General features: G+C 33.9%; 1 protein-coding gene across 1 annotated transcript in view; it reads left to right on the top strand.

The window, feature by feature from the left end:
- The first annotated feature begins 481 nt into the window (after positions 1–481).
- LOC105367405 (disintegrin and metalloproteinase domain-containing protein 10) overlaps positions 482–22,463 on the top strand; it is a 167,824-nt gene continuing 145,842 nt past the window's right edge. The window contains exons 1-2 of the mRNA XM_011506102.1: positions 482–679; positions 12,706–12,953. Of these exons, the coding sequence (XP_011504404.1) occupies positions 12,872–12,953 (82 nt within the window). The 5' untranslated portion in view covers positions 482–679; positions 12,706–12,871. The remainder of the gene's footprint in view (positions 680–12,705; positions 12,954–22,463) is intronic.

The raw sequence follows: 22,463 nt of genomic DNA, 5'->3' as shown, positions 1-22,463 counted from the left end.
AACGAGCGGCGGCGGCGGCGGTGCTAGAGGTGGAGGTGGAGGTGGTGATGGTGGTGGTGGTGGTGGCGGTCGTGGTGGTGGTGGTGGTGGTGGTGGTGTCGGTAGCCGTCGTGCGACGTGCACCGGATCGCCGGCGGCAGTGCTCGAGCGCGAGCTGCGAACGTGGGAGCGAGAGTTTAAGGTTAGGTTGGGCTTCGAGCGTTGAAGCGCGGCGCTCGTCCCTGTCGTAGTCCTCGTGGTGTCGGCGTCGCGCACGATGATACGGGCCGGATAGGTGGACGCGAGCGGCGCGTCTCGGTCGTTAGAGGGTGGACGGCGGCAAGGGACGAGAACTGACTAGGAGATTGATAAAAGGAAGAGAGACAGTGGAAGAGCGAGATATATATATATATATATATATATATATATATATAGTGAGACAGGGGGACGGCGAGAGTGTGTGAGAGGAAGAGGGAGGAAGAGGGAGGGAGAGAGAGAGAGAGAGAGTGAGAGCGCACGTCGAGGAGAGAATGTAGCGAGGCTCGCCGTGGATAATCGTACAGCGATGCCAGATCTACCTGGGCGCCGTGGCCGCGGCCGCGAACGCAGCCGCCACTACTGGATGCACCTCGGTGAATCATGTCGACGCTGATCCTGCTGACGCCGTTCAGCCTGCGTCCGGCTGCGTGCACCTTCCGAGGTATGTGTAACTGTCCCAGCCAATGCGTACCCGCAGGCTACTTCGCGCACTCCTGCTCCGAAGGGCCGCCTCTGGTGAACGCCGATCGGCTACCGATCGCGCGGTCCTTAACCTCCTTTCAGCTCTAAATAGCGCCTGTGCCTCTCTTTTAGCAGGCCGTTCGCTACTCTCTCTCTCTCTCTCTCTCTCTCTCTCTCTCTCTCTCTCGCTTATTCTCACTCTCTCTCTCGCTTATTCTCACTCTCTCTTATTCTCTCTCTCACTCTCTCTTATTCTCTCTCTCTCTCTCTCTCTCTCTCTCTCTCTCTGTCCTTTAACGACAGCGCTAGCCAATGTTCTCTCCGAAAACAGGCGAAACGATTACCGTGTCGTATCCTCAATCTCATCTTCATCTCAATCCCCATCCTCTGCTCCTCCTGCTTCTCTGCTCATGTCCGACCCCCGCGCTCAACATTACCTCCTCGCCAGAGTCCAGCGCGCCACGTATACCGATGATTTTCTACTTCGATTGAGCCGAAATTCCCAACTTATTGCTTCACATCTATAATTATTTTTTATTCGGATAAATGTCAAATTTTAACTTGACGTAGGCCCGCAAAGCCTCGAATACCATCTCTAAACGACAATGTTTTACGCTCGTCAATTAATCAGCCGTAATCCATAATCCACGATCATAGCCACTCGGATTTAATATTATTATTAATTTAATAATGAATGCTTTCCATAAATAGAGATGATTGGTGCGTAATTGTAATATTAATTTCGTTGTAAAAAGTGTAATGCAACGTTTATTGGAACCACCCACCCACCTGTCGAATAACCGAAATGGCAGTTTTCAGAATAAAAGTCCACAAGCATCTCTGGTTAGGGAGAAAAGCAAAAATTGGGCACTATAATGTGAACTCGAATGAATTCGAAGGCTTAAAAATTTTATGATCCAAGAGGCGCGCGAACGTGGAGCATCCGAGAAAGACGTGCGATTCCAGCTGCGGTCTGCTGAACTCAAATTCCACGGAGTTTCTGCCATGAAATTATCGCGAAATTGGACGTTAGCCCGACAAGGCCAAACTTAAAGAATAAGCGCCAAGCGTCAAATCCACTCTACCTGGAATACGGGGCAACGGGCCATTAGGGATACGTTTGACTCGCTTGCGTATCTCGAGAAATATCTACAAGTGCAGCGGTAGGTGAGAGCCGTTGTTGTTGTTGCTAGTTTCAGTAGAAAAGTTTCGGCGTTCAGTTTCCGCCGAGCGCTCCCGCTCACCTTTTTCCGGTTTCCTTTTCACGACTAACTAATGTCACGTTCAATGAAGAAACGTGACAAAGTGGCGGGAAGGGCCTGGGGCCAGAGGATAATTGTAGTGGGTCTCGGTGAGGGGTTGGCGGTGGGGTGGGGTGGGGTGGGGTGGTGTGGGGGTGGGCAAAGGTGTCGCGAGAGTTGTGCGAGTTGCAGTTAAAACGACTGCTCGTTGGCGTTGTCCAAGTTTCTATTTGGAGAGCGAGAGAGAAAAAAAAAGGTAAACAGAGAGGGGACGACGTAACCGAGGCATTTAACTGCTTAAACTTTCGTTAGATTTGAGAGGGGCGTATAAGAGATCTTTCGTCCTTTAACCCGGCGCCTTAAATGCACAAGTGGCGTGAAAAGGGCCCGAATTAAAGCTAAAATATGTTACATTTCCACATTTAATGTAGTATAGACTAGGGACTGGAGAATTTTGTCAAACTTGGCGAATCGAATATTTTTTTTCACGAATTAGCGAGGCAATGAATTGTCAGGAATTGTGATTGATCGACCTTAGCACGGCCTCGTAATGCTTCGACGATATCTAATTGCAACGACTTCTTTTGGCAATTTATCGAACATTTTTTCGGAAGAAAGAATGCGACTGAAAAGGGCCGTCGTATTGAAAGGAAATGTCATAGATTGACAAGTGAGAAAAAATTAGTAGCGAATAGTAATGGTGAAAGATAACGTTTTATCGTCGGATTGTACTTATTCGATTTATCTATTATTTGTTGTAAGAATAAACGATAAAACAATTTAACGGTATTGCAAAATGGAAAACTGAACATGGATGATGAAAGTATTTTAAATTTCATTGAATCGCAAAATTTTCATATATTAAATTGCTGATGATATATATACATATATAAATATATGTATGAATTGTATTATTGTTTTAATTTTTATCTCAAAACTGATTAAATTTTCATAAACTGCTCACAAGTATTTTTCTTACGGGGGGGGGGGAGGAGGAAGAGGAGGAGGAGAGAAGAAAAAACAAGACAAAAAAAAAGAGAAAAAAAAAGAGAAAAAGAAATGAAAAAAAAAAAAACTCCCCTCGCGCCTTATTTTTTTTTTTTTTTTTAGTCAAATAAGTTAAATTACTGTTCCGAGTACTTAAATCTTTTAATATATTATATCTGAGGGAGGTTTTGTTTAAAACTTCACTTACATGTTTAATAAATTACTTTTTAAATTTTCGCACACGCCATTGAATGCAAATACCGTTCATTAGCACTCGAAGTATCATTTGATGGAAACTTTTTGAATTTATTATTAAATGTAATTATTATATGCTACAAATATAAAATGGTCTTCTATTCATCGCTCTATACTTAATTTTTTTTTTTATTTATTTTGAAAGCTTTTTAAAAGACGGTTTTAAAGGGAAGCCATTATGAAAACATTCTTCTGCGAATCGCAACAAAGCATATCGAAACAATATATAATTTTCTGCGTCTAACTGAATTGATAATTGGTAGGCCTCGTTCATTTTTAGAATTTTGATAATTCGAAGAGAAGAAAAGATGAACTCTTGTGACTCGCGCGGGATATCGTATTAATTTGAGCTATTTAAATAACGAAGGCAATAGAAATGTAAAAATTATTTTGTTATTTTGAAACAATGGAATTAAGTCGAAATTAGTGATACACTGTGTAGCATTTCGACACAATAGGCCTCGCAACATGTCTATTCATACTTATTTCAGTGTTTAAGGAGATAACGAAGGGTTCAAGCGTGTGCCACGTATGAATAATCAGATTTTAATGTGTCGTTGACTGGACGCAAAATGAAATAGAGGGTTCGTTGAAACTCTTTTTTTCCTTTCCGCGTCCTCGGACATACATTTTCATGTGGCTTGAAACTAACACGATTATAAATGAAGTTGTGAATGGATCGTAGCCTTTCTAATTGTACTTTTAACACGTTCGCGTAGAAAGCTTCGACTCATCCAAGTCTCTCATTGTGTTTGATTATCGCAGAGATGAATTTTTGTTGCTTGTTAAGCGAGTTCATTTGAATTATTATTGTTCGAGTCATCGATCCAATAGTTGTAAAATCGTTCGTTTTTATCGTAACCAAGAACAGAGCCAAAGACCCCCAATGTCCCTTCAATTATCTCATTAGATTGGCAAGTGCATTCGTAATACTCTCTTTAATCGAGCCAATTTCTTAACTTCCACTTACCTATCCTCATCACTTATAATACAAAAACCATTTTCCTCCAATTTCTCATTATAAAACTTATGCCCAACCGCATATAAAGATAAAAATTACATTTAATAATTTAACTCTTTCGTATATCTAACGCCCCTTATTCCTGTGATTTTTTTTTACTTCTTCGTAACGATGTGTGAGCCGTGCCGGTTTGTCTTTTTTTTCTTCTTTTTTTCATCTTTCTTTCTCCTTTTTTCGTTTGCTTTTAGTACCTTGTGACTTATTGTATTTACAGAATAACACGAGTGATCGACATGTAATGTCGGCTTTGTAATTGCTTAAGATGCGTAATTCGACACATACTGGGTATGGAAGTGCCAGAAAACTCCTGAAAACAAGCTCACGTATATCGCAATAATTGGCAAACGGTAAATGGTAAAATAAATGTTAAAGCCGCCTGATTTATGGATGAAAGGATTCTTAAAAGTTACAGAGTAAATTTGATACTTTATATTTATGCGTAGGCAATAACCGTTCAAGGTGACCACACGCGCGCGCGCGCGCGCGCGCACACACACACACACACACACACACACACACACACAGAACCCCACACAAACATGAAAAATCAAAGGAAAAGCAATTTTGGTAAGGCAGTCGCTAGCGAAGGCCGCTCGTTAAAAAGTGCAAGAAAAGTAAAGAGTCGAGAGTACGGACTGGGCGGCAAAAAATTAGTTCGAAAACAAAAGCTGCAGCTAAAAATCCCCCGTCGTCGTGAGAAATGTAGGCCTTTCTTAAGCAACGAAAATTCCGCGACGTAAATTAAGCGGAGGAGGCCGCGTCGTATTAAGTCATTATTTCATGCACGCATAAACGCATGTCTGATAATAAAGACTGGCGGGTGAATGGAAGAGGGGGGGGGGAGGAGAAAAAAATTAAAAAAAAAATAGCTGTAGAGTGCACGCACAAAGATCGGACACTGGCATATAATTAAGGGGCGCGTTAAAAAAAATGACGTATAAGAGTAAGAGAGACTAGGGGAAGGAGAAAACGGAGGGATAGAGCGGTTGGGATATTAGAGTCTGGGATGTCCCGTGTCCGGGAAATGTCCTCGAAACGCGCGCCTACGGGATAACGAGGCGACAACGCGAGTCTTTTGTCTTGGTCCAAATGCAAAGGAAAACCAAAGTAACGGGGAGCGATAGGGGCTCACCTGGTCTAATTTATCCACTTCCCTCACTCACACCCCGCCCCGCGCTTATTCGCTCGCCCCCTCATTTTCGTCTCTCCCCTTACAATTAAATGGCGCTCTTGCCAACGGGAGTAGCGTCCATCTCCGCGCTTACGTAAGTATAGGAGCGCGTCCTGGAAAAAGGAGGCATTGTGCGCGCGAGTGACCTTGGGCGGTCGCGAATTACGCGCTCGCGGGAATTTCACTCATGTTACTACATCCGCGCGCGCGCGGGCTTCCGGCGCTATTCGCGTGCGTTGTTACACGCCGCTGCCCCGGATCTCTTTCTCGTTTCCCCCTTTTTCCCTCTCCTTCTCCCGACCGCGAGAAGGTGGCGCGCCTATCGTACCACTGCACTTTCAGTGCCCTCCGCGTCTCCTCGAGGCTCGAGGCCCGTCGTCATCATCCTCAAGTATCTGGAAATCCGAGAATCGCTTAGTACCTCGATTATGCTCGGATAGCGGGGAATCGAGCCGACGCGGAGCCTCCTCGCCGATCACAAGTCACTACCGTAAGTTTCGCGAGCCTAAAAATGCCCGATTCATCAAGCCAATTTACCTCTCGCACTCTTTCGCAATTGGCTGGCAAAAACACTTGGATGCCCATGCTATTCTAGGAGAAGATATCCAGACGATATCCAGGCCCAGGCTCGGCAGCTCGTATGCATCGGAATGTTCCTTTTTTGTTTCGCTGAATGTGCGCTGAGAGGTTCGTGGAGATAATGAGTTTAGCCAGGAGTAAGATTGACAAATCGGCCATTCTTCAGGTTAACTGATCCGTAGGAGCCGGTGGGTTTGCGCAACGACGCCACTAGTTCCATTGGAACGTGCTACTTTATTATCAGGCGAAGCTTGTAAAATTCTGGCACATCGACGCGCAAGTATCGATTAAAGACGCTCGCCCGACTCAAAAGCGCGTGGATTTATGTTTTCTCTTTACGCGATTCGCTTATTATATATTAGCGTTTGCGAGGAGGAAAGCTTATATCGAAATGCCTAGGCGATAAAGAGAGATGTGTAGTAAGCGTGTGGATTATGTGATTTCAAAACCACCCACGCGCTATTTTTGTATTCATCTATGAATTTCACTTTTCGAATCGTTAGTTAACCGGCAGTTGTTGGATAGACATTGTCACGATGAATAATGTGTTCGAGTGCTTTCTTTTTTCTTTCTAAGCATACGCGACGACTAAAATGATGGAGCAGTTGTTGGAGATTAAAAGATCGTGATACTTATGAGTAAGTTGAATTGCTTTATTTTCTAACCAAATATCATTTTATATACGTAAGATGGAAGGAACTAATGGCTTTTCAGCTATTCGTAATTTCCGTTTGAATATAATTGACATTTGAAATTGAATTAAATTTACATTAATCAAATTCGTCGATCTAAAGATCATCCAACAACCTCTATAACGTACGCTTTATGCAATTTTATATGACTTTGTACATACGGCAATTCAATCGAGTAACTACAACAGCAGCAGCAGCAGCAGCAGCAGCAGAAACAACAACAACAACACCAACAACAACAACAACATCAACAACAACAACAACACCAACAACAACAACAACATCAACAACAACAACAACACCAACAACAACAACAACATCAACAACAACAAGAATAATCACAATAATTATTATAATAATTATTATCATTATTATTTATATGTTACATATTATGATATTTGTATGTGTCTTAAAATCAATATTCATTGCAACTTATGTAGATCAGTAATGTATGAAAATAAATTTTTAAGTATTCTTCAAAATTTTAACGATGTTTTTCCGTTATGAATTGTAGGATTTTAGAAACAGTTTCTAGATGCTTAATCGATCCAAATATTTCTCATATAACTTGATGATGGATTTATTGTAGAGAAAGCATTTTATACCTAAAAGCAGTATAATTACATAGCCAGCGGCTACGCTTGTCTATTTATGTAAGAACACATAAATGTTCTACATGTACCTTTTTCCTCTAGATGTGATATTATTTATGACTGGAATTAAGAAAAATTATGAAGTATTTAACCATATTTTCTATATTCAAATAGCGATCAATTTTCCATTATACATCAATAATAATGTTGCAAAATGGCAGTCATGCAAAATATATGTGGAAATATATAGAAATCGTGTAATATTTTTTTAAAGTTATCATGGATTCGTGCAGATATAAAATTAATGTACCTGTTACTTTTCTCGATTAAAAAATTTCTTCCCAACACTTGTTGAACGAATATTTTCATTGACTCACTAAAATTTCTTTATCACGTTTTTGCATAAATGACGTACTTGAGAGAATAAAAATTAAATGCTATAACTTACATTGGGACTTTGGTGAAAAAAAAAAAAAAAATTGGATATTCAACTATTAGATATATCATAATAAATTACAATATGATAATAATAAATAATTCGTACGTCTCAAGTAAAGACGAGTGCATCATATTTTATGAAAACGTAACATTTTCAAGTACAATAAAACAAGAAAATGCTTTTTTTTTTTGGAAAAGTTCCTTTAAAGAAGCTTTCAAATTATATCAGCAGACTTGTATTGGTGTATGCCTCACAAGTAACCACTACCACTAATACTATGTAAATTTTTAAAGTTTAAATTTCAAATTTGAGTAACATATTCTAAGAAAGCTACAATTTCATAAAAATGAAGGAGAAAGGTAGTTTCCATTATTACTAGAAATGTAAAAATGCAACGTTTGCAAGTCCTCCAATTTAAAGTAACTTAATTATTGTTCACACCGTACTGTAATACATTGCGTTCTATAAAAGTGCAGTTATAAGTGTTAATTATGAGATTTATATTTGTATCGCACACTTTAATCGATTTACATTTAGAAGGAGAGAGTATTAAAAGCCGAGGGTAAAATGATAAATCATTAATGCATTAGCATGGAAAGTAGCAGAACGAAGCCATAATTTACTTCCTATCGTTTTAACAATATAGACAATTAAATAATCATTTTTTATAAAGTAGTATTATATTCGACATTGCAACGTTTTTATTTCACGCATACAAGCATCTGCACTCTCAACTTTCTATGAATATACGTTAAACATTATATATTCCCCACTTGTATTTCTCAGATGTCAACGCCACATTTGCACAAAATTCCAACTTTTTCCTACAAAACAAAACCAAAACAGACAAGAAAACTTTTAACTTTATACGACTTATTTTCTAGATTTATTATATGTTCCTGTTCATGAATGCCCGCCAACTATTACATTTTAATTCGTGCAAATCGGATCGCTATTTATTACTTTGTATTTCAAACAGAAAACTATGTAAAGCCGTTTATGGTAAAGTAGATAAGTTCAATGATGTAATAACCTACATTGTTTATTACTTTATCGAACTTTATTATTACAATGTCCAATAATACACAATTTGTGAAATATTATAATTTTTCTTTAACAGTCTAGCTCGATTATTGATCGCTACATTATTTTTTATTTTTGTTGGTATTGTCATTAAAATCATAAATATGATTTTTGATGATATTTCATTGTTGCTGTTGTTGTCGTTGTTGTTATTGTCGTTGTTATAGGTATTATTATCAAATAGAACGATGCTCCAATTTAGAAGAATGGAAAAAGATTTTATTTATTTCATATCGAGTATTGTTAAATACGTTAGGTATTGTAAGTGTCCGATTTGCTCCTCACAATTGTGATATTTTGTCGCAATTGGATCTCTCAAATAAACAAGTGTTGAAGTATTCGTAAGTTTACTTGAGCTCACTGTCCGTCGGAAAATTCAAAGTTTCCGAGTGCGATTTTCAGCCAAGTAATGTAGTACATGCCTTTTTAAAATTTTCTTTTAAAAAATCATCTCCATTTTTTTATAAGTAACCATATATATATATATATATATATATATAATAAATGTCATTTAACAATTAAATTGTTTTTCCACTTGGTAGCATTCGCAAGTATATTTATACTAGTCGTTTTGCGCCTTTAATCTCAGATTTATCATATTTAAAATGAATTTTTTTTATCTTAGATAATGATCATTGATAATTTCTTTACTCTCCTTCTTGTATCTTTGATATATATATACTTATATATTATATAATTATATTATATAATTATATATTATATATTATATACCTATATATATATATATATATACTATAATTTCACACGCAAATGCTATAGAATTTAATTTTCAAGAAGCATCTATAAGTATTACTTAAGGATTATTAATTATACCGATTTTTTCTACGTACAGGATTTGAAAAAAAAATTTGAAAGAAAGCTTTTATACAATTTAATGCTGAATACACAATGTTTCTCTTTCAAAGTAGATAAAGTATTCATTTAATGGTGACTTTATTAAACTTTTAATTTTTAATTAAAATTAAAGCATATAATTAATAGCAAAAGTTATATAATTTAAAGTAAAAAAGTTTCATGTAAAATGTGAAAATATATTTAGTGTGTGTTAGTTCCGCGGTTTTTAATTTCTTTGTAAGTCATTAACGAAAATGTGTGATAATTTGTTATATATTAAGTAAGGTACACATAATGGTATTTTTAATTTTAAAATAACACGATTTACATTAAATGGCGACTTAACGTATTCCTATAAATTCAATTCCATTATGAACTATATGTACGCTTAGTAAATTATAGTAGTATTTATTAAATTTGACATAATAATATTCTAAACATGTATTTTAAATCATTTTCCTTCAATGGAAGCGGACTAGCACTTTGTCATTGTTAGGCTTTACTAGCGCAAATGTGAAATGATTGTATAATCTGCTGCAGTTTGAACTTAACATCAAGAATAATTCTTTTTTCAGCAAAATTAAGTAAAATAACATCAAAATATTTGTACATTGATACGTATGATCTAATATGTACGGTACAACATTTACACATTATACGATACTCGGTATAATTCCAAGATACATGCACGTGCCTTTATTTTATAGAAATTAATGAGCGCCGTAACTATGAATTCGCTTTAAATTTGCTTTGATAGCCTTTCGAATTACGTATATGAGAAGCGCGAGATGACGGACAGGCAATTAGCAGAGTCAGCGAATCCAGGCACCGCAATACGATCTTCCAAAGAAGATCGAGAATCGCGATTGCCAAGACATCATCGGTCGATCTCTTGCAAGTTACGGGGGTTTGATAGTCACGGCATCCCTTATATCATACAGCACCTGAAAATCCTCGATATCGTATGCCAATGTATTCACGAATGAGCTCTCCGTGTCCACGTACACGCACGCGGAGAGGCTCGAAATAAAAACAAAATCGTGTTTCTGTCACAACTCTAGCGACGCGACGCGTAATTTCGCCTTGTAATAAATAATCGGTAAGTTAAAATGACTAATCTTGTTCATTGATTCAGTCCCTACCGATCGCACCGCCAAATACACAGCGTATGATAATTTTATTTTGACACAGTTAAATTTAATACATTATTATAAAATAACAGTAGACACTAGTCTTTTTATTAATTTAATTTAGATTTTATGTTGGAAAATTTATTCAAATAATATAAAAAATGCTTACGGAGTAAGAATATATATATATATATATATATATATATATACTACAACATTATTGTTATTTATTTAATAAAATATAATTGATTATGATATATAAGCTAGAATGGATCATGAGAAAGGAAATAGGAGTGAAATGTATGAAATTTTGAATTTCACATATTATTAGTTGGCTTAATGTGTTTTATAATTTTATAATAATCACAAATCAGTTGTATCTATCCACTTTAAGAAAGAAAAAGTTATAAATACATGACAAATTAATTGGTAATTGGTGATTTATGGCGAGTTATAAATTTCAATAAATACATATTCTTTAATCGACATTAAGAAGATTAATCGTGATTACTTAATATTATTATATAATTGGTCTATTGATATACATTAAGATTTTATAAGAATATATAATATTAAAGCATAGTTGAAGAAAGTTATTTTTGACCTTAGTTTGAACATCAAAATAATATGAATTTTCTATTACATATTATTTAAAAAGGGAAAGATATTTGTAATGAGAATAAGAATGGAAGTATTTTAAACGAATACAAATATAGACGTATAAATAAATAAATGTATATATATATATATATATATATATATATATATATAAAGAATATGCAATTAAATAATATGTTAATACATATATAAAAAATAAAATAAAACAAATTGTATGTAATATGTTTGTTGTGAAAAACAGAAAGTGCATAAAAAAAAAAATATACATTTTATCGTAAGTACGATATATATGGACGGAATTTTAAAATTGAATTGCGAAAGTAAGATTGACAATTCAACCTATTTCTTCTTATTAGATATTTGCACGAACGTTATAGGATTCATTCTTGGCAATTTAAAATTACTGTTGATTTTGCGAGTCATATTAATTTATCGTAGGAATTTTCTTACTTTATGATTTTACGTAGAAATAGTTTTTTTTTTGGTGATTTATGGTATTCTGTGGAACCTGAAGGTACTAAAATTTGCGATTGAAACGATGAAATAATAATGGACGTAAATAGTGCTTTTTTTTAAGTAAACGATCGGGAGAGTAAGATTTGCTCGCTCAATACAAAACATTGCCGCATCTACAAATGTCCTCTTGTATTTCTGAGCATATTTTGACTTTTAATCAAGATTTTCTTTACATATTTTTGAGATTCTTTGGAATAAAGGTGTATAATTGTGAAAAATGGCACTGTGACTTTCTCTTTTAAACGTGACGCGACATTAACATTAACAAAAGGAAAGAAATTAAAAGTAAATCCAGCTTTAAAGACATTGTGATGTATAAGAAAAATACAAGAAGGCATTACAAAAGATATCATTGTTAGCCGCTGTCGGTATAACAAAAGAAATGAAAAACAAAAGCAAATGAGTGTTAAGTCCAAATTTACAAGGTGCAGAAAAACAGAATCAGGTAAGGCGAAGTCATTCAAGTTCACTCCCCCTTACGTGGCATGTCATGAATAACGCAGTCCACGTGATTGGCGCAATAAGCCGTTATGAAAAGTAAAGAAGCCGGCGATCGTTCGATAAAAAGTCAGGATCGTCGCAAGCGTTGGCATAAAAATATTTGAGCAGCGCCATTCGAGTTGGCTGTGCGCTAGTGTCGCCAAGCGAACTGAGCTAACTATTAGCGAAGGCATCGAGGTTCGCTCGGTCCACCGAAAACTACGGGGTGGTCCGCTATGTGAGGAGCATCCCTGCTTCCTCCCAGTTTATCTCTCTCTCTCTCTCTCTCTCTATCTCTCTCTCTCTCTCTCTGTGTGACTAAATAAAAGACGCGTTTATGTTGTAGCGGGCGCGAGCCAAGGCGGAGGTGCTCCGGTGCAGCAGCGATAACAGGAGGAGGAGGCGGAGGAGAGGCGCCGAGGACGTGGGGTTCCCCGTGGGGATATGCCGGAGGTGGCGCCGGGACCGCGAACGACGCAGAGGTAGCGTCGCGCCCCCGGACCCCGCGTACCATGCAGCCGGCGCTCCCGCTCCTGCTATTCTGGCTCGCCCTCGTCCAAAGTCTGCCGCTACAGCCGGCCAAGCCCCATCCAGGTAAGGCTCGTTCCGCCGCTTTATTACTTCAACTCCTGCTGCCTGACGCGTCCACTTCCCGTTAATTATACGACCTCTCCGTCTACCGGCCGCTCTTTACATCTCTTTATCCCTTATCACTTATCTGCTCTGGCTATTCCGATGCTCGGCCGTCTTACGCTTTGACGGGCTTACCGAGGAGAATAATTGGAGAAAAACAAGAAACAAGAAAAATTATTAATTGAATAAATAAATAAATAAATAAATAAATAAAGAAATAAATAAAGAAATAATGATGTAAAATAAAAAGTAAGATATAAGATTATCACTGGCCATTGTTATTGGTTCATACGAACCGTAAACTTATATCTCGCAACCGGATCGAATTTGAGGTCAGAGAATATTGAACTCTCTACGTCGTGACGAATAAAAACTGGTTTGCGGTTGTAAAGGAGACCGTTGTATTGCTTTTGAATAAGTTGTGAATTCAATTTGGTCGTCCTGGACCTCTTGCATGTCAAATCGTCGATATTACATCTGCCATTTCCTGTATCTTCAATACAAACGTAATAGCGTCTTCTCCGTTTACGTTTTTTTTTTTCTTCTAAATTATACGTAATATTTTTACCGTTCAATATTCTTAAGATGTTAAAAATATAGAATATTTTTCATTATTATGTTAATTAGTATTTTAAATAATTTAATGACTATAATTAAATGTGAATGCCATTTAATTAATTGCTTTTTATATTCAATTGAGTTACAATTAAGAGTTGACAATGAACCATCGCATCTTGGTAATGCGCATCTTTTTTCTTTCTTCTTTTAGCAAACATTGAATATTTTTAAGTGGGTGCGCGCACACGCACACACTGGCTCATACATATAAAATATAATTAAATATAACACAATGTAATAAATAGAAAGAAAGAGTGAATCGTAGTAGTTCAGTAATGCTTCAGGGAGTATTTTGTACATTGTGAAAAGTGGTATCGTAGTTGCTTTGGCCAATCAGAATCCAGAAATACAATTCCACATAGTCGTCTCAATTATTCTTATCAATAATAGTAATGAAATTTCGTTATATTATCTTTAGAGTTGATTAGGTTATTACATAAACTTTTTTTTTTTCTCTCTTTTTTTGGGCTTTTTTATTTACTATAAAAACTAAACCTTACGATTGAAATATATAATACAGTCGTTTTCTATTGGGAGTCGATAAATAATCATACTTATGTATAAAGTCATTAAAATACTATTAAAATTTTAGCGACGCGCGTACAGAAGTGATATCATCTCATATTAGCTTATTCAATTATACGAATAGGATTATTTTTAAATCTAAGTTTTATTCACACAACGGGGACAAAGTGGCCTCATTAAAGTGCAATCTTATCGAGAAAATTTACGTAAAATACAGAAATAATATGTTTGCGATAACAAAAATATGTATTTAAAACTAATATTGTTTGTTTGTTTGTTTGTTTGTTGTTGTTGTTGTTGTTGTTGTTGTTTTTTTTTTTTTTTTTTTTTTTTAAATTGTCTAAGCTGAATAAGATGTTAGTAACGTTATTAGACATCTTGTGACAAAACAATTAAATATCAATGTACACAACGAATGAATGTTAAAATAATAAAATGAAATAAATAAAATGATTAAAAATGAAAAAAAACAGCCTTCGGAAATAAGCTTTCGTTGCCCAATATTATTTAATAATATCATGAGAATAGAATATTATAGACTTCAATGAAATCCTATTTTCTCGTGAAAACGACGAGTTGCCGTTCAAATGTTTTGGGAGGAGGCAGAAGGAAGTGACGCGACTTAATTAACGTTATTTAACGCGCCAACGATTAACGACTTGCCAACAACGTGTATTCTGTATCGATGCTCTTGGGTTATTCCCATCAATGATGCATGCATTGTCACGGTCTTAGGGCCAAGTGCATCAATGACAATTCACAAGGGTTGCTCAAAGGAATGCCAAATAGTGAATATGAAACTTATTTGCGCTCCCGTAAGTAAATTATTCAGACATTGTATTTGGATGTGACGTGAGGGAGATGTAACGGTGATGCCGTTGCTGCTCCAATTGTCGCCTATGATTAAAGTCACTTCGTTATATTATATCTTTAATATATTTCAGAATTTATAAACCATATAAAATACATAATTGTCGTGTTAAGTTTATTGATATCGCGTGTTCGAGGCTGATTCTCATCTGCTTTATGTTAGTTATATTATTTCAAATGACCGAAGAAATGCAAGGAGTGCGTCAATTACTGCCAATTATTTCTAACTAATATTATTGTACATCTAGAAACTTATAAACAACTTTGTTATAAAATCTCGTGTTATAGGATTATCATTGACTATTATGTTTATTAAATGCTTTTGTTTGTTTTTTTTAAACCGATGGAAGGATACGTGTAGGAAAGTTGATATTCGATTCAATAAGAACGTCATGTATTAACTCAGGGGCCACGACGAGATTAAATTAACATTTTCATTCTTAACTTTGGAGTTGATATTTCATTTGAAATTCTTCTTATTATTATTAGTCGTATCAAATGTATTCAAGTCTATCGAGAACATACTTTTCTAATTTAATGAATTCAATCGTTTCTTTTTTAATTTTTTTTTTTTAATTTTTTTTTTTATTTTTTTTTTTTTTTTTTTATAATGGATAAGTTATTTTATAATTATGTAATTTTAATGATATTTACTTACGTGCCCACGTAAATGTGGACAGTGAAACTTATTAACATCACAAGCTGCATTAATATCGTACTAAATCTTGTGAAGTTATTTTAAATTACTAGTGTAGCACGTAAAAGACTGTACGTTATTTGTTCTAAATTGATTATCCATATTTTCTTCTTTCTTTTTTTTTTTATTAATCTTTAGATGTATAAGGTTTTAAGGCACGCGTAATTGTCAATATGTATTTTCCGAGAATGTCCATGTACGTTGATCACTGGAAGAGCTTATTAGAATTAGAATTAGAATTAGAATTAGCTTAATAGACGAAAATTAATGTAGAATTTCATTAATTAAATTAATACCTTCTCCATTGTAATCTTATTACTAACTTTTGTTATTGTTAACGTTGAATAATCACATTATGAATACTCTTCTCTCGATTCTCATATATGATATCTGACACATATGAGAAAATCATTTATCAAAGTCGTTATTTATGATTTAAATAATTGTATGCAAAATGTGTGGTATAGAAAAACAGAAGAAACTGTTATGAAAAATACACGCTCTTTTCCCGGTAAAATCGTGCACTTTTAATCCGCTACCGTAATCCGGTCTTTATAAGCTTTATTATCAATTATGAAAGTTAAATCGAATCAATTATTCAACTAATGTGAGCTAACGTTATTAATAAGGAATTTCATAACTTTGTCCTTATTAAATGTTGAAAAATGCTATTTCCTTAGATCTTACCAATAATCCATCGATCTATAAAAGAATTTTAAATCATATCCTCCTATCTCAATTGGAATTCTTTTTTTTTTTTCTGTTTCAAAGTCGTGAAATCTCATCTCGGCTGCTCATTACGTTATCAAAGTAATTTCAGCTCTGCTGTTATTCTCTTCCATGATAAACAAACTGAGATCCCCTTATAGTTATGATTTTTCAAAATTTTTTTCAAAAAGATTGATGCAGAAGAATGAAAAGATTTTTCGATAAATATATATTGGCCAAGGAAGTCGCATTGGGGACAGGACATAGGACATAAATCATGGATTTTATTATTATTATTCATCCGATTCTTTACGCGGTGTCGAACGAGCTCACGTGGACAGAGATTCCTTGTTTCGCAGATGAAATACAATTATAATGGAGTACCGTTATTAGCTGCCCGATGAGAAATGCAGTTATTTATAAAGAGCTTATAGCGCGTTTCATAAAATTTACCGGATCCTCAATGTACCATCTGTTCAGATAATGCTTAATAAACTCGCGAGTGGATGGTCAATACGTAGTGTGCGGTGAGCTCGCAAAACGTGTTTGCATGTCATAAGGAAGCGCCGGGGGTATCGTCACTACTTAACAAACGGGGATTCCCGATCGCCATCTCCGCTCGCCGACACATGAAATTAACTGTAAGTGAAAGTAACGCGCGCATTAATAGTAACGAAATTAATCACTTGTCCTTGAATGGCTTCGGGCCTTTTATATCGCGTTTTTCATGCCTGCCGCGTTGTTTAGCACTATTGCGAATAACGCGATTATGTTGTCCTCCCAATATATTCGTGAATTCGCGTAAATTTCGAGCGATTGTAAGCTATCGCTGTGCATTCAAGCAATCGACTGTCGATTGCCATGGAAATTTTAACAACTGTTGAGAGTGTGCAGACGACGAGGCTCGACGACTAATCCTTCCATAGATTTTCCGTGTTTTTGTCGAAGGCGGGGAAAATAACAGTAGCGCGCTGGCTTTTATGGATAATGGCCAACGGTCTATGAAAGCACATGCCGCGATTATATTAGCATTGTCATTGTCACATTATCTAGCGCGACACTTGCCAATTATACGGTAAATTTTACTCTCGCAAGAAGCAATTGAATTAAAACGGTGATTCGGGATGAGGAACTATATTAAACGAAATTTAAATAAATGCCGTCGATGTCGGAATTATCGTGCATGTTGAAAATTATAAATTTGCATGTCAAATTGGGAGGGAAATTTAAAAAATTCAGAGTCGGAAAAATCTTTTATATTTGCTTTTGAATTGTATAATCCGTCGTTGCATTCAAGTGAATCAACGTGAAAAGCTAAATTATTAATATTATGTTTTATTTCCATTGCGACATTTATATAGTTTTAAAGAACGTATTTGATTATAATTTTGCAACTCCATCGAAGCTGTCGGATCATCTTATCATCGATTTAAAAAAAAAAAAAGAAAAACACACACACGCGCGCGCGCACACACACACACACACACACACAGACGCACACACACAGAGACGAACATTTTTACGATAGACATACGAGTTATTATTGGTTAATTTACTATTTTATTGGTTTTTAAATTCCGTTTATGCCAATCTTAATTTCTGATTTTAAAATTTAAAAATCAATTCTGTACAGTAAGTAAAATTGAATATAAGTGAATACTATTAGTGGACTATGATAAAATATTTATGCTTTTGTCAATTGATATCGATACTAATATAATATTTTTAAATGTAATTTAAATTGTTAATAATGTAGCGACCACCTATTTCGATTTACGAAATTACAAGCTCTACGTTCAATTGAAGATATTTCTATAATTTTACTAGGATATGCATAAATCAATCGACGAACAATTATTATCGTTTTTTAAATATCCAAATCTACATAAAAAATTATATTACAATACACTCAAGAAAATTATTCTGTTTACTTGTTTCCTTTTTTCTTTCTTGTTTTTCTTTTTCTTTTCTTTTTTTTTTTTTTTTTATTTATTAAAAATACTTTTTATTTACGTATTATGATAACTGTTATTAGTCTTACATTTAAATTATGAACCAGTTAAAATGGCAATTTAATTTCCACGTTTATAATATATTTAACGCTAATTAATCATCTCTTAAAAAGTATTTAAAGACAATACTTATATATCACACTCATATAGTGTAATATTTGAAAAAAAGTAAATAATTAAATGTTTTTCCCATAGCAATCTTATCTTATTATTGTTATTGTTATTGTTATTATTATTATTATTATTATACGTAAAAAAAAAAAAAAAAAAAAAAAAAAAAATGTATTTTCTTAATTGAGTACCTCAGTCAGAGCGGTATAAACGGCTGAAAAAACTCGTCTTTGTTTTATGCATGAGACAATATAACTTTTTCCAGATTTTTCACATGTAGTAAAGTGCGTTGTCCTTTGAAACACTCGGCATAATTGACGATCGCGCTCTTGAACTTACATGCGCGCGCGCCTTGGTGTGCACTCCCGTGAGTGTCGCGTTCTTAGTGTGTGCCCCACTGACGTGTCGTCCCACTCGTTTGCCGAGCTTACAATTCCATCTATTCCCGATATAGGACGTATGTGTGGGAAAACACAAGCGCTTCAATGTTGCTGCCACACATTGTGTACATTGAACGTTATACACCTGGAAGTTCATGCAAAAGTCGCTAATTCCGAATGAAGCCGACAGTACGTTTGTTTCTTCTCTTGTTTCTGTGACGAAACAGAATAAGAGTTCATGTTTAATTCATGAGAATAAACGATGTGATTCACGTTTACAATTCTTTTTTTATTTGCTACGTTTAAACGCTTCTTCGTCATGTTAGCCATTAAATCGTATTAAATAAAGATTTATTAATGTTTGATGTGTAATAGAATGGGTATCATTAGATTTTTTTACGTTGGTATTTAAAAAAAAAATAAATAAATAAATTAAAAATAGAATTAAATCAAAATGTAATTACAAATATAATTTCAAATTACGATAAGCTTATTAGGTTATAAATATTAAATTCCCTAATTTTTATATTGATTTTTTAAATTAATATTTTTCATTAATAAGCGAATTATTTGAGAAGTAATACCAATTACATCGACTAAATTGATAAGAAATACCTTAAGTAGGTTTATGTTAATTTTAAAATAAAATTGTTGTTTTATTTGCTTTTAATATTGTTGTTTTTTAATATTCTGTGATATATTTTGTTCTAGAGTAAAAGTATTTTTTTTTTTTTTTTTTTTACCGAGGATAGGCTATCTGAATTATAAATATTATTCAACTGGTAATGAAAGAAATGAAAAAATTATTTAAAAATATATATGTAAAGTGTAAAATTAAAATTTTAATATTTATATGTTTATACAGTTGTATACTTATCCACGATCGTATTGATCATTACTCGTTAGATTATATGCTTAATGTAATCTAAAGTTGGTATTACTACTAATATCATATAATTAATGAAATTAACTTTTCAATGTAAGCAACTTTAATTGTAAACATTATATGTATTTTTCGTTTCTGGTGAAGAAAATTGAACTTCAAAGTGGCATATCCAATATACACAGTCGACTGATTATTTATTATTCAATATAAATGTAAAGCAACTTACTGTATATTAAAAAACCGGAATTGGTGCAAGATAAAATATGTTTTTACTTTTAAATATTTATATAAATAAATTTGTAAGCTAAAAATATCGATCACGTATAAAGAACGAATTGTTTTTTTTTTTTTTTTTTTTTTTTTTTTTTTTTAATCATAAATGTTTTTGTCAATTAAAGCAATAATTACTTAAGATTTTATAAATTTGTAGATTTTTACAATAAAAAGGACGAACAATTTTTTATCTAAAATATTCATTTTCATTTTAATTATTCATCAACTTCTGAAGACATTACAGCAATAAAGATACGACTTTAATATTCCCTTAAACTTTTTAGATAAAATCTTCTGGAAAACCTATATGACTTGTAGTCATATAATTTCTATTTGCATGGCTTATTTATTGTCGCGTGCACTTCTTGTTAAGTAAGAGGACAGAAAAAATGGTTAATGTTGAAAATTAGCTTACAAAATCTAGACGAACAATTATTACAAAGGTAAATAAAGCTTTCTATGAAAATTATAAATAACTGCCGTGAACGACACGACATACCGAGTATATCGAGATAACTTAGAAAGTAAATTATAAAAGTAATTGCCGTTTGTTAGCTATCCGAGATCGTAGCGACTGGAGCCAAACGATTTACGGGAAAACATAGCCAGAAGTGTCAAGTGCTAATAACCTTCTTCTTTGTTACATACGCGTGATAACGGGATACGTGTTTTAGAGTTTTTCCACCCATTCAATGCGTTTTTACCAACTCTTCACCTTACACTCGCGAAAAGCCAAGCACGTATCATCAATTTGACTTTCATTCAAACTTTTTACTTGGCTTCTGTCAAACTGTCGATAAAATTCTACCTCGTTTTTCTCTACCACTTCACCTGAGTCTTTTTTGCTTTTTTTGTCTCAACATATTATTATGTTTTCCTGTAAAATGGAAATTATGGAGCTCGTTAAGTGAACACGTACATATTTATACATTATGGTATTGGATTAATTACCGGGTACGTTGACGTTAATAATTGAGTTACTATAATAAATTTACCTTCTAATTATACTTTAAGATATGCATTCTTATATACTTATGATTCTAACAAGTATTTTTAATTTGTATTTATGCATAAGCATAAACGCACGTAGGCGCACTTACACGCTTACGGTTAAATTTTGTGTTCCTTTTTAATTAACCATTAAAGCACTTCTAAATATTACGTGAATGTTAGTATTTATATGTTTGTAGTCACTTCTTATATTATATTATAAACTCATTAATTACGTTAATATTTGCGTCATAATGAGCTCCAATCTAATAATTTCTTTTGCATTTAATTGCTCAAATATCACTGCTTATCAAGTTCAATTATGATTAAATAACTTACAGACTTAACCATCTATTTTCTGATTAATTTAGTCTCAACATTATAATTTATAATTACATATAATTTATTGTTATATTTTGTTTCAGATTATATATCCTTCTTGATTTCTACGGCATGTTACTGAATTATTTATACAATTGAAATTAGCATAAAATATCGTTAGAGTATAGTTAATTAAGAGTGTTTTATATTTGATTTGTTATTCATTTTATTTTTAAATTTTTCTTCAACCATTTTAACCATTCATTAACTTCGTCTGTGCGGTTTTTCGAAGTTTTGTCCTATTTCATTAGATTCAGACAGAATTTGTTACTCAACTATGCAGATAAGAATGTATACTTTGCAAGTATAATTGACGTGATTTCAATAGATATTATTCAAACATCTAGTACTATATAAAATATAATTTTTATTGGCTATAAAAAACAATATTTCTCGTAGACACCTTGTCAAGGGCTTAAATTTAAAAAACCAAATATAAAAAATTATAAATTTGAAAAAAGTTACATCATCCTTTGATTGTGCATTAAGTAAATTCTTATGTAAATATTAATTATTATTCTCTTAGTGTAAATTTTGTAATGAACAAGTATTAATCAAGAGGGAGTGCGATGAAGTGTAAACTTAAAAAATATATTATTATTCGAAGAAGATTTAGAAATTTTATATATTTACACGCAATTTATATACTTTTCATAAATATATCATCGGTCTTTAAATTCGAAAATTTTACAATCTATATAATCGAAATTCTTAAAGCCAAATTATTAGTATTGTCACGTATGGTACGTAGTACGACTGTTCGATTTTTCACTATGATTACACGAGGACGCGACTAGGATAAGAAAGTTTATACATATAGAGAAGTAGCGTAGTTGCGAGTGTCGGTTGCGGAAAACAAACTTCGATTACTGCCAATTCAAATCGTATGCCTTTTTTCAAGTCTTCTTCTTTTATCGGAAGCAATATATTTACGTACAATTTGCAAAACAGAAATGTTTTTAGTAAATTCGCAAAAGCTTCACGTGGCACGTTTAATTGTAAAAAAATATGTAAATATTA

Source organism: Ceratosolen solmsi, unplaced genomic scaffold (assembly GCF_000503995.2).
Source record: "Ceratosolen solmsi marchali unplaced genomic scaffold, CerSol_1.0 scaffold7, whole genome shotgun sequence".
Classification (NCBI taxonomy): Eukaryota; Metazoa; Arthropoda; class Insecta; order Hymenoptera; family Agaonidae; genus Ceratosolen; species Ceratosolen solmsi.
This window is presented reverse-complemented; position numbering and strand designations above follow the sequence as displayed.